Raw genomic sequence first — 13,101 nt, 5'->3', positions numbered from 1 at the left:
CCTCTCCCCGCCCGCCGCCGCGCCGGCCACACCGTGCGGGGCGGAGCCCAGCGCCCATTGGCCACAGCTCCTGACGCGCCGCGGCCGCCGACCAATGGCGACAGCTCTCCCCAAGCGGGCTCCGCCCGCTCCCGCTAAATGGCTGCTGGGATAGCCCGGGCAAGCCGGCGCGAGCACCCGGCCACGCCCCCTCAGCGGCAGCGTCCAATGGGAGCGTCCCGGGCCATTTCAAAAGGGCCGCCGTCCCCGCCCAGCGCAGGAGACAGCCAATGGGAAGCGGGCACTTGAACACCTCCATGGAGGCGGGGCTAGCGGCAGCCAATGGAGGCGGGACTAGCGGCAGCCGATGGAGGCGGAGTAGAGGCAGCCAATAGGGCACGGGGAGGGTTAGTGGCGTCCTTCCCGCCTTTTGGCTGGTTAGTAAACTTTTAGCAAAGAAATAAATAATGTTCAGTGATTCTAAGTTGCATGATTCTCTTCAGTAATCAGAATGCTACCCTCTACTGCTTACTGATTTCTCGCTCTTTGTGCTAATTTGATTGTTGTTCTTTAATCCCTCGATCATCATTTTCTTGGGCATGGAGTCTCCATCTTTCCAGGAGTTAATCTCTTCTGGAGCCTTCTGGTTACTCCAACGTCCTTGAAAGGCCATGAAGTTAAGATCCCAGATGTCCAATCTTCAACTCCCTTTTGCTCTGCTCATTGAAGCTACAAAACGGGTGGCTTCTTTGTATTTTGACATCATTAAATTATAAAAATACAGGCTTTAGTAAAATCTCTTACTCGGAACAGTGCGCTGGATTGGCAAACATTGAAAAGCCCATCTGCATTGAGGGACGAGTTAGAGTTAAGCTTTAACCCATCGGTTTCTGGGGCACAGTAATTTTTTTTTTGCTTTCCTCTTCATGAACGATTTTACTTTTCTAAGGAAGAATGGAAGTTTCAGTGAGCAAACCATGCTCATGGTAGATCTGAGAGGGAAGATGTCTTTACAAACAATTCTGTGGGTGAATGTATGGGTGTTTATGTCTTTGAAACAGGTCCTAAAGTCTCTGCTGACTTCAAGCAGCAGGTTGGTTGCAGAGCCCAGACAGTTCCACTCTTGAAGCAGATGTGAACAATCTTGGGCTTCTGAACTTTGGGGTAAAATGCCAGATTTATGTGTGGTAGGCGGTTCGGGAAGGCTGTTCCTTCCTAGTACCTCAGCCAACGAGGAAAAGAAAGGGGGAAAATGTGGCCCGGAGTTTAGGATAAAGGGAGGCTGCTCCCTCAAAAACCTCGCGAGAGATAGAGAGAGATTGTGGGGCTCCTCTCTCTCCTTTGTGGACACTGGCTTTTCATAGCTTGATTTCCCATACAGATCTGACAGGGAGGATGGGCTCCTAAGGCTAATTCCGGTCATCTCCTGCTTTGTCAGCTCCTGAGGTGTTTATTTGTTTTTCCTGGTAGTACTCTCATGCTCTGTGATTTCATAGCCAGGATCCTGAGGATGTCCCCAGTCAATATCAAAAGACAAAGCTTGAATTATGAAATGTCTTAGTGAACACCTCCAAGGATCAGCCAGGGCGTCACAGAGAAGAACTTTTTCCTAATATCCAATCTAAACCTACTCTGTGTCAGTGGGAAGCCTTTTCCCCTTGTCCTCTCACTCCAGGCCCCTATAAATAGTCTCTCTCCATCTTTCTTGTAGGCTCCCTTCAGATACTGGAAGGCCACAGTTCGGTCACCCCAAAGTCTCTCTTTTTCAGGCTGATCAATCCCAATTCTCCCTGCCTTTCTTCACAGCAGAGTTACTCCATCCCTCTAATCACTTTGGTTATAATTATAATATCTTTTAAAATTGTCTTTTAGAACTCATGGAAATGAAAATTAAGGGTATAAAATGTCAAAATCAATAAAAGACATTAAAGAAATGCACAGCATAGACCTCATCAGGTTGTCTAATCTATTCTTGTATCTGAGGAATCCTACAATAGTCCTACAATGTTCAACACATTTGGGTTTTTTATTGTTTGTAAACAACATCTGTGAAATTTTTTTCTTTGATAGCTGCTCCATCATTTCCCTTAGTGGCTAATGAAGATTTCTTTTCCTGTTTTTCTCAGCTTTTCTCTTCCTCATTAAGCCAAATGCCCGTGTTTTTCCAGATAGAAACCCCCCTCCACCCCGTTCTTTCATTTTATCCTCTCATTTATTTAAAAATTGCTAGCTTGTCCTCTTTTCACCATGTACTTACTAAGTAAACAAAGGCAGTTCTTTAAAGTCTTCCCTAGAGCCTACATTTTGTAAATGTACCCTTTTTATTTTTTTTTTTCTTCCCCTGGACTTTCTTTCCCTCTTAAACCACCAAGTCTAAAAATAGGCACAGTGTCCAAACTCTGACTTCAGCGCTGCTAAATAGAGCAGAATAATTATGTCCTGTGAGGTTCATGTAACACACCTGTTATTCCTCTGTAGGATTAAATTTGTCTGGTTTAGCTCTTTTGAATCCTCGTCCTCAAGTCTGAGCTCTTGTTTGGGGTCCAGCGTAGCTACAGATCCCTTTCAGCAAGATCTTGTGTGTGGCATGTTCCTGGCACCCCATTAATTAGCAGGTTGTAAGGTGTCCCAAGAGAAGGGATCACACTGTGACCAAAGCATCCACAACTATGGGAAAAGAGAGATCCTTTTTGGGTTTTTTTTCTTTTTTTTTGCCTGGTATTGGATTTATTCTGGGTTACCTGTCACATCAAGCAAAAATTTCTCTTCATTTCCTCTTTACTAAATTCAGTTACTTAATACTGGTGCTATACTGTTAATGGGATACTTATACCTGGTTCTTTTTGTCAAACTTTCTTGTAATCCTCTATTTGTACTGCAGTGAACGCTCTAGAAATTTATCTTTCAGGGGCACTGTACTAAACCAGTTAATGGTAAAATAATCAGCTCAATATTCACCAGAATCAAAAAGGAGTAGGGTTTTTTTCCCAGTGCAGAAGCAAACTAAAGTTATGCAGTTTACAGGCATAATTAGGCTTATGCTTTAGGTTAAGATAACTGGGAAACCCCTTGTCAAATTCTGTTGCAGCTGCTCAGATGAAGGGGTCCAAGATGTTAGAGAAAAATCTCGTTGAGCTTTTAAAGTGCAGGAATGGGCACAGGGTTGTTTCCCAGAAGAACTGCAGGCAGGTGAGAGGATTTTCTGTTCTGGCTCATCACTCCTGCCATTCACCACAGAGCCCTGCCAGAGGAAGCTGAAGCTAATTCTGGAATCATCCCTGTGCATGACTTTGACTTTTTTAATATTACTCAGTGCCATGAGTTGAGCTGTTTTTGCTTTCCCAATCTTCCCTTGAGTTTGTAGTTCCTTTTTCTTTAGTATTAGTGATAAGAGTTTGCACGGCACAGCTGTTTTAGGTATCTCTGCACCTTAGGTTCCCTGACTTCTCCAGTGACTTCCAGCCTGTGTATTTTTAGGGATGGGCTGTGTGGGTCACAGCTCAGGGAGGTGATTTGTGCTGCTCTCACATGGCTTAGGAGCATCTCTGAGCTGCTCCAGCTGCCTGCAGTAGCTCTGCTGCAGTTTTGCTGTGGCCTTTGAGTGAGGAAGGGGTTGTAATTGGTCTCTCCTGCGAGCAGAACTGGGCTTAAAATACTATACTGAGAAGAAGTGTCTGTCATTTGGCTTTTTTCTCTTGCCTTGGTGTTCATTTTATGGATGTCCCTGATAAATGTTACATTGTACTGGTAGGGCTTTGCTATGAGCGGGAGATATTCTACAGGTTTCTTGGGAAATGGTAACCAAAAGGATGTTACACCATTGCCTCTTTACTCTTGAATTTACCCAGGGGTGAGTTCCAGCTATGCTCCCTCATTTTTCTAGTCACTGTGTGGAAATAACAACTCACATAAAGGGCTATGTTAAAAGTGTGCAGATCTCCTACCTGGGATAAACAAGTACCAATCAGCAAGATCATAATCTGACTGCTGGCACTGGGCTTGTTTTAAAGAACCATTGGCTTTTATTTATTTTTTTCTTGTCCACTAATGTGCCAGGCATTTGCTTTACCGAAGGTACACAAGCTTCTGTGCCTGGAGATGAAACTGTTTATGTTACCTATTGACACTATAAACTTAGCAACCAGGTTACAGGCACAAACCTCTGAGCTAATTAAAAGTCTCTAACAACACAGAGGCCAGGCTTAGTGATGCTGCTCGGGGAAGGATAGCAACCATTAGGAACAGACAAATAAATATTCAGTCTCAGTTGGCTTCCTGTGAGCATCACAACCTGCAGCACAAAAGTATGTTGAGAGAAATGGCAGGAAAAGCTGTGCCTGTGACGTTGTGAATGCCTGTACTCATTTTCACTTGGGAGGGGAACTGAAGCTTTTATCTGGTTCTCTCAATTTCTCCTCATCTTTTATTATTGTTTTTTAATAATGGAATTGTTCTGTGAAGATTGTGGAGGGAAAAAAAATGAGCACTGCAAACCTATCTGCCTCTGTTTAGCTTTTTAACCTGTTTTTGCCTGCCTACACTTCCAGGAAATAATGGCAGATCCTTCAGTGGTGGATCACCTGACACTGCTGAAACTCAAACTCCTAGAAAAGGTAAGTGAATAATTCTGCTGTAGTCACCTTGGTTCTGCTTTTTGCTCTTGCATGTTCAAGCATTAACGCTGTATTTTAAAACGGTATAACTCTACTGAGATACACTGAGGAGTGGTACTACTTACTGTCACTTTTTAAAATAACATTACAAGTTTACATGAACCTACAGTAAATTAAATTGACTTTGATTTTATGTGAGATGTCACCAGTTAGCTCAAAGCCAGTTTGAGCTGGGACAGGCAAAGTTTAGGAAAAAATCTTGGGTAAAGAGGATCTCAGGTAGTTTTAAGGCAATTTCATGTCTGCTTTCACATAAGATGTGTTGCTTGGTCATACCTTTGCTGAATCAAGATCTTGGATTATCAGGCAAGCCCAAACTGAACATTATCAAGTTCTTCATATGATGCAGCTCTCTGCCCTACAAAATAAATTATGTATACATCTCCTGATTCACCATGCTATCAATTTTAAGGTCTGGAATGGCCTGGACAGTTGGAAGCATGACTACTCTTTACTGTAACTAGATTTGTAACGAGACATTTCATACTTCTTTAAGAACCACCATTTTTCTCAGCTTCTGCTTTGTTTCCTCCATCCCAAACCTGTGTCATAGGCTTGGAAATCCTTGTGAGCTTTTCTGCCTGGATTATAACCAGTTCTGGTAATGGTTCTGCCAACAGAGACTAGAAAATGAACAGGAGAACCTAGAGAAGATGGAGTTGTCTCTCCCAGCTGCAAGTAAGAGAAGCATTTGTTCTAATTATAGGCATATTTTGGAAAGGGCTTGCTTATGTCCTCAGGCATGAGTTCCTCAAGAGATGAGCCCCTCTCCTCCCTAACAGCTGTGAGCTAACTGCTTTTTTATCTTTTGAATTTCTTCAGCTATTTTTTTCCTGGCCAAGGGAAGCAAACGACCAGCTGAGCACTAACATAAGATGACTTCCTGCCCAGGTATCCTCTGCAGCCTCTCAGCTGCTGGCTTGGCTGGAACAAAGTCATGGTGATCCAGTTTGTCCTAGCTCTTACACCTAGGAGTGTGCCCCTGTTGTAGTCCAGCTGTTTGCTTGGCTTTGGTGATTCTGAAAAGGCAGCAGGAACACTTCATTTCTTTTCATGGCACGTGCACTGTTTATATCATCTATGGATTCAAGGCTGCCAGTACAAGCTCAGTGATATTTCTGGATTGTACTGTGGGCTCTTATTCATTGACCTGATGCACAAATAGTTGGAATCTTCTAATGCTGTGGCCAAATTTTTTTTAAAATCCCCTATAACAACTTACAGTTTCAAAATACGAAATGGTGCTTTCCAGAGCAGATTCCAGGCATGGCTCCAGAGTATCTGAAAACATACTTGCTTGTCTTTGTGGGCCTGATGTTTCTATGTCTGAAGGGATTTTAGCCTGCTAACAGTGCTAACTGTTTCCCAAGGGAAAAGTTCTTGAGAAAGCCTCTTCTCAAAACAATCTTGGCAAAACAACTAGCCTTTCCCAAAACCATCTTTCTCCAGGCGGTGTTTTGCTGTTTCTCTAGTTTCACCAGTGGGATTAGAGAGGTGTCATTCCTAGTCACCAATCATATTAAGTCTGTATCAGAACACCGTATAAAAGGTGCTAAGAATTAGACAATAAAGCCTTCTATACTCTTTGCCTTCTGAAAAACACTTGGAGCCTTTCGTCTTTCTTTCGTGTCCAACAGCGACATGTCCTCATTTCAAACGAGTGCAAAATCAACCACGTGCAGGATGAACTGAAAAGGAAGTTGATTCAGAACAGAATAGAAACAGAAAAGTTGACATTCAAACCGGAGTTTGTTTGAGCTGCTACAACAGTCACCCTCTGCATGCACAGGGTACATCTAGAAACTTTCAGGCTGAAATTGATTGCTAAACCAGGAGGTTAAAAGGGGGCTTTAGAGAGAAATCGAGAGAGTTTATTTTCAGAGGTGTTTTGCCTTTGTAGAGCTGCTGAACAGCTGTGACTCCACATGGCATAAAGTCATTATCCATACATGTATTTGACAAGAAAAGTAGCGCCAACCTTTTGTGGAAGAAATCAAGCTGTCAGAGCACAGCGGCACAGGGTCCCCAGGCAGGTGCAAAGGAGAGCCCCTTTATTGCAAAAACCAGGCCTTTTAAAGCACTTAGGCCTTTACCAGTTACATGGCTTTAAAACATAACAAACATGGTCCAAACAACCACCACACACCATGATGTGAACACGTAATAGTTATATTACTTGTTTTTCTACCTCTAACGCAGCTGAGTCTCTTTTCCACAGTCCTTTTCTACTCAGCTGAAGTAGTAGGCCTGAGCCATGATTCTACAAGGGTAACAAGGCCCTTATTTTGTAAGTTTTTACCTACATACAACACCAAGCTATCTAATAACGCATTTTCCACATTAATATCACAATCCAGGTGCTGTAATAGCTCTGTCTTTGTGATCCCTTGAGAAGATAATGGGCTTTTCCTCTTCCAGGGAACAGACCTCAGGACATGCTCCAAAGTGCCCTGAGGCAAAGGAAAGATCTGCTGCAGGAGCTGAGGGTGAGAGAAATAAACAGCTCTGGCCAGAAATCCACTGCTGATGTGCATTCTGTGTTCTCTTAGTTCTGGGGCTGGGCAGGATTTAGTGCTGTGCTGCTTTGGAATACAAGGGCTGGGCCAGCTGACCAGGGAGAGGGCTGGGGAGCAGCTTGGCTTCCCTGCCCACAGCTGTGAAGCTTGCACCTGCTCCAGGTGCTGAACTGGGATGGTTCTGTTCATCCTGAACTGCTGTGTCATAAACTTTCTGTGCCAAAAGGCAAAGAAGGGATTTTTAGCGATGCCGAAGTAGAGAGAATAGTAATTGTTATTTTGTTTGTAGAGGACAGCAACTATTAGTGAAATGTTTTCCCAGATTTTGGCAGCTTGTTCTCCATATTTTTTTTTTTCCCCAATTCTTTTTGCTTTTGCTTCAAGATCTATGGGGAGGGAAACTTTCTTTATACTTATGCAGGCACTGGCCGTGGCCTCGCTGCAGGTTCCCAGGGATTAATCCCATTTAGTCCAAAGAGCATAACCATACTGTCTGCCTTGCTGTGGCCAGGTTTTCTTTAAGAAAATACTTGACTTTGCAGGAGCAGCACCTTCTGGAGGAGCTTTCACAGCCACCTGCACCAGCTGGGGGACACTGCCATGACCACGGAGCTGCCCTCCCACAGGTCTACCAGATCCCTTTTCCAGCTTCCCAAGTGGAGCCACCAAGGATTATCCAGCAGACAGTAAGGATTGACTCCTAGAAAACACCACGAGCGCTGTGCCAATCTGAGCTGACAATCATTTGGGAGCTGGGTGAAATTGCTCATCCCGCAAAAAGGGAATATATGCTTCTTGCTCTTTTATGAGACTCTTGCTGCCTGCAGCAAAACCTGAGGGGAAATCATCTTGCAAATAAGGCCCCAAATTAACAGTGGGGATGGTTTACCCTTGGAACAAGATGGCAAAAGGAGTGGCAGGGCTGCCCACACTCCAGCCTGGCCATTCAGCCACTTTCTAGTGCACGTCACTGTCTGCTCATCCGGCCCACAGCCTCAACGGCTTCTCCACGAGAATCCCGGAGTTTTCCTGAAGCCTAGGTAGATGACAGCTGTTCCCACAGATGGGGGAGCTGGCCAAAACCAACCCTGACTTCTCCATTTCCCTTCCCGTTCCAGATGCCAGCTCAGCCTGCCACCATCATCCAGCAGCTGCCTCAGCCATCCCCTCTGATCACGCAGATTCCCCCAGCCCAGACCTTTGCAGCCCCCCCGCTCTGGGAGCATTAAAGAAGGTAACAAACTCTCCAGAGAGCAGCCAGCTCCTGTCACCAGGGCTGGAGAGGGCAGGGCAGGTACCACAGCAAGTGGAAGGGGACATGGGAGTGTCCAGGCTCGTTAGTGACGTGCTGTTTAATGAGCTGGTGGAGCTTTGGGAGCTGTGTAAGTGGGATGGGTACCAGGAGTGAAAGGTGTCCAGGCAAACTCTTACCACTAAAACTAAAGAAAAAGGAACTACAAACTTAAGGAAAGGTTGGGAAAGCAAAACAGCTCAACTCATGGCACTGAATAATAGTAACAAAGTCAAACTCATGCACATGGATAATTCCAGAATTAGCAAACAGGCTTCTAAAATCTGGTTTTATTCTTATGTTCCTTCCTAACCTGCTGTTCAATCTCTTCAGGATTTTATTTGTACCCTGTGTTTGGAAACAAGACAGACCATCTGAAAGTGTTGTTCTAAATATAGTGCAATGCCAACAAAAGTGTCTGTTTCTAAACATAGGTGGGTGCTACTGTGAAATAACACAAGAACTAAAACCAGGGACAATTTCCCTGGCTCAGCCTTCAGCCAAAGGTTCATCCCACACAGGCACCCTCAGTCATGAAGCTGCAGTATTTCTCAACTCATGCTTCATCTAAGTGTCTGGATTTTTGAATCAGAGTTTATTTCCATAACCAAAATAGTCCAAATCCACTCATGACTTCTCTGGAGCTGCTACATGTAAACTACTTTCTGTATGATCAGTAAAAAGGAAAATGAGAGTTGCCTTCATTTTTTTTCCCCCCACTTCTCCCTCTTCACTTCTCCCCAAGCAAATTAGTTACACTGCACAAGTCCTTTGGACCCCAGGGATCATGTAAGGAGATTTGATGTGCATGAATTGATTGAGGATTGGATTGAGGATGTCAAAGGTCTTTTCCAGCCTTCACAATTGTATGAGTCAGTGGACTCTCAAGGTGGCACTGCAATATCACATAAATTTGAGGAAACCTCTCACATGGAGAGCAATGACCCGGGGCTGAAGCAATGGAGAGCACAGCCAGGAGCCTGTTCCATGCTGCAGTGAGGGAAAGCTGCAGCTCAGCTCTTCTCCATCCTGCCATTCAGCAGAGCTAGGGCTGTGGGCTTGCAGGGCAAGCAGCACACAAGACACTCAGCAGCAGCTTTCTTGTAGAAGGGAGGAGAAACGGGAAAGCTGGATGAACAATCCCATGCACAGACATTAACTTTGCACTGTCAGGGGAAATAATGGCAATATTCTTCACGTGCCTCCTTTCAGCTGCTTTGCCTTTGTTGCAGCGATCACTCTGTGTGCTGGAGGGCACTCCTTACCACGAGGCCTCTGCTGCTTGTCAGCTGAGGATAAAGCTCTTCTTTTCCTCTCTTCCCAGATATGGTAGAGATGATGCTGATGCAGAACGCTCAGATGCACCAGGTCATGATGCAGAACATGATGCTGAAGGCCCTGCCACCGGCGGCGCTGGCACAGCTTGGGGGAGGCAGCTCTGCCCTGCCCCAGCACCCACAGCAGGTAACAACAAGGGCATCCTTGCCCACCCCAGGCAATGGCTCCTCTCCCTGGGAGGGCACAAGGCCTGGACAAAACACACAAAGAGCTGGGAGAGCCAGAGGACTGTGGAGGACACTGCACCTTAGGAAAGATGGCAGAGGAAGATGCCCACCTACCCCTCCAGGCCATCCTGTCATTCTGCATTTCCCCGACATTGGCTAATGGAATAAATCGTAGGGAGTGGGGTCTGAGTATCAGGTGAAGTCTGGAGTCACCAAGTGTTCTTGGATCTTGGAACCTGCAGACTCTTCTCCAGACACATCCCAAAGGTCTTCCTTCCCCAAGGGGTGGCTGAGTGGAACCCTGGCCCCTCAACAAGGGACCTCCCCCCGTGCCGTGGGGGCACAGATCTCTGCAGCCACCCTTTGTCTCTCTCCAACAAGGAGCTGCAGCTTGCTGCCCCCCTGGCCCTGAGAGCAGCCAGGCCCAAGCCGGCAGTGGTGCACCACCACCACCATTACCCTCCCACGGGGGTGTTCCCAGTGCCCCCCAGGAGCTTCCTGCCCACATCCACAGCGCAGCAATGGGACGGCAGCTCCGCTCAGCCTGGGTAAGTGAGCAGGCAGCTCTGACGTGCATTTGCAGCCCTTTCTCCCTGCCCAGGTGAGGACACTGTGGAATAAATGTGGGGATCTGACAAAGTGAGGGTCACAAAGATCCCCCAGCCTGCCGTGCTGCATTGCTGTGCTCTGCAGGGCTCTCACCCCACCTTTTGGGTCTCCCTGTACACCCAGCAGTCATCTGCTAAATAAGGTGGGGGTGGTGGGGAAGTGTTTTACATTTACATTTACATCCCAGCACGATTTATGTTCTTAAAGCGCTGCTGGGACATTTTGCTAATCAGAAATTCCTGAGGGAATAAAAACCCAAACCACCAGCTAAGAAAAGTGGTACAGTGAGAGGGGAGTATCAGAAATAATGCTGAGCCTTTGCCATAAGCTTGTGCTTGCAGTTGAAGGGGGTGTGTTTCAAGTGCAGAAATGGATGAACTTCTCCCCAGGATGCTCCCAGATCCATAGAGCCCTTGTGCCCTGTGCAGAGATCACAGCCAGCCCCTCCAGGGGCTCGCTTGCTTTGTGCCTTCCTCTGAGCTCGTCCTGCTTGGCTTCCTAGGTGCTAGGAAGTTCTTACTTGCCAAGGCTGGTAAAGAAATGCACCTTGCTAGGGCATAGAAGGGGGAGTGACATGGGGACACACTGTGAGAAGTCAACTTTTATTTCTGTGCCATGGCTCTTTCACAGCCTTAGTGAACAGGAGAACAGGGTGGAGGCAGCTGCAGCCTTGGGCACGGGTGACCTGCTGGCAGGGGTGCATCTGTACAGCCCTCTAGCAGAGGATTTGAATTCCTGCACAGATTATTTACCTAATGGGATTATAAGGGATGAACATTTCTACCCATTTCCCCTTGACACGGGTTTGTAATCCGAACCAGTAAAGAACTCCTGGCTCCTGTCAGGATCACTGCAATTCACTGTTTGCAGGAATCAGTAGGTCTTGTCATGGACTTTAAATTATGTCCTTCCTCTTCCTCAGCTGCCTTCCACCACAAGGTATGAGACCAAACACATCTTTTTAGGCTGTTACTGAACACAATAACCCCATTTTTCTTGTTTCAGGTGGCCCACATACTGACAGTACAGGATCCTCTGCAAGTGGACCATAGTCTTTCCAAAACCAATAAAATCCTTATGTTCTTCCTCAGCCATTGGCATGTCTTTTTCTTCAGCAGCATAAATGGAGTACTTTTCTCTCCTTTACATTTCTCACTAGTTTTCAGAGGACAGGCTTTAATCCATGCCCATGTTATCCTGGTCTTTTTAGCTTTATTTATGACTTCTTAAAAGGCTCAGTCAGAGTTTTTATCAGGCAACATTTTTAATGCTCTCAGCAGCCTGGTTTTGCTTAATGTAAGACAGTGAACAATGATTTTGTAACACTTTCTCAATATCTTCCCACCTGTTTTTAAACTGGAGAACATCTGTACCACTGGGTTTCCCTGGTGCGGTTTCTGAGCGAGTCTGATTAAAAAAACCCATGGAGCTAAATTTTGTCTGGGATGAAGAAATGATAGTAACTGTCACTGCTGGGAGCCAATTGTGTGCTGTCTGTGTTCCAAAAACAATTAATGAATAATTTATTTGCTATGTAAAACCTACCTTGCTCTTTGCCCTCTCTGCTCTGTCGTCTTTGAGATTCTTATCGCTCTCTACAACTTCTCATTTTCTACAACTACTTGAAAGAGGGAATGGCCTCAAGTTGTGCCATGGGAGTTTAGACTGAATATTAGGAAGAAATTCTTTACTGAAAACATTGTCAGGCATTGCAAGATGCTGCCCAGGAAAGTGTTTGAGTCCTGCCCTGTTACCCTGGTTTTTCTGAGCCTTTTGATTTTCTTAAATGGAGTCAGATCTTTTTAGTTATTGTACAACATTAAGAGCAGTTTTCTACCTTTTCCCACAGATGTAACATAAACAAATCCTTTGTTTTTCATTCTCTGTCCTTTGTTTGCATATTTCTAACCTGAAAACAATTGTAACTGACAATTGGTCTGGCCACTGAGGCTGAGGGGTGGAAACCCCAAAAAGCCAATCTTCTGCTAGACCCACAAATGTATAAAAAGTAAGAAATAAACAAAGGGTCTCTCTTCTCTCTGCTCTCTCATCTGGGAGCTGGTTCAGAAGGACCTCTGCCTTGTGAAATCTCTCGTCTACGTGTGACTGCTTTGTGTGTCTCGGTGACACTGCCCCATCCCTGTAGGTCTTTGATAGCCACTCTAGATGTGGCATTTGGGGTCACAGCTTAGTGGTGTGCTTGGCAGTGCTGGGTTAACAGCTGGACTCATTCTCAGAGGGCTTTTTCTACCTTAACCATTCTATGAGTCAAATCTGCTAGTGCCTGGCAGGTTTAGCAATAAATTGTACTCGGTGATAGGAATGTCTGCACTTTCAGTGTCTGCTGCTTAATTATTGTGTGTTGGCTCTAATTTGCTCCTTGCTTTTCAATGCTCACTGTGGGCAGCATTAGCTCAGCACAGCATTTCCTCCCAAGGATGAGCATGTGAAATAATGCCTGCAGAGATGTCTCCTCACAGCCTCATTTAAGTCCTGGAAAGCTTCTGCAGAGCAGCCATGGACCCTCT

At 45.6% G+C, this 13,101-nt stretch overlaps 1 protein-coding gene across 1 annotated transcript; it reads left to right on the top strand.

The window, feature by feature from the left end:
- The first annotated feature begins 3,075 nt into the window (after positions 1 to 3,075).
- Positions 3,076 to 11,594, top strand: C7H21orf58 (chromosome 7 C21orf58 homolog). Its single transcript, XM_040070411.1, is given in 10 exon segments — positions 3,076 to 3,168; positions 4,527 to 4,592; positions 5,273 to 5,330; positions 7,071 to 7,138; positions 7,711 to 7,854; positions 8,287 to 8,376; positions 8,378 to 8,402; positions 9,784 to 9,923; positions 10,346 to 10,512; positions 11,579 to 11,594. Coding segments are annotated over 10 exon segments (867 nt in total).
- Positions 11,595 to 13,101: the final 1,507 nt, after the last annotated feature.

This window comes from Hirundo rustica, chromosome 7 (genome assembly GCF_015227805.2).
Source record: "Hirundo rustica isolate bHirRus1 chromosome 7, bHirRus1.pri.v3, whole genome shotgun sequence".
NCBI classification, from domain to species: domain Eukaryota; kingdom Metazoa; phylum Chordata; class Aves; order Passeriformes; family Hirundinidae; genus Hirundo; species Hirundo rustica.
The sequence above is the reverse complement of the archived record's forward strand: the minus strand, read 5'-3'. Positions and strand labels throughout refer to the sequence as shown.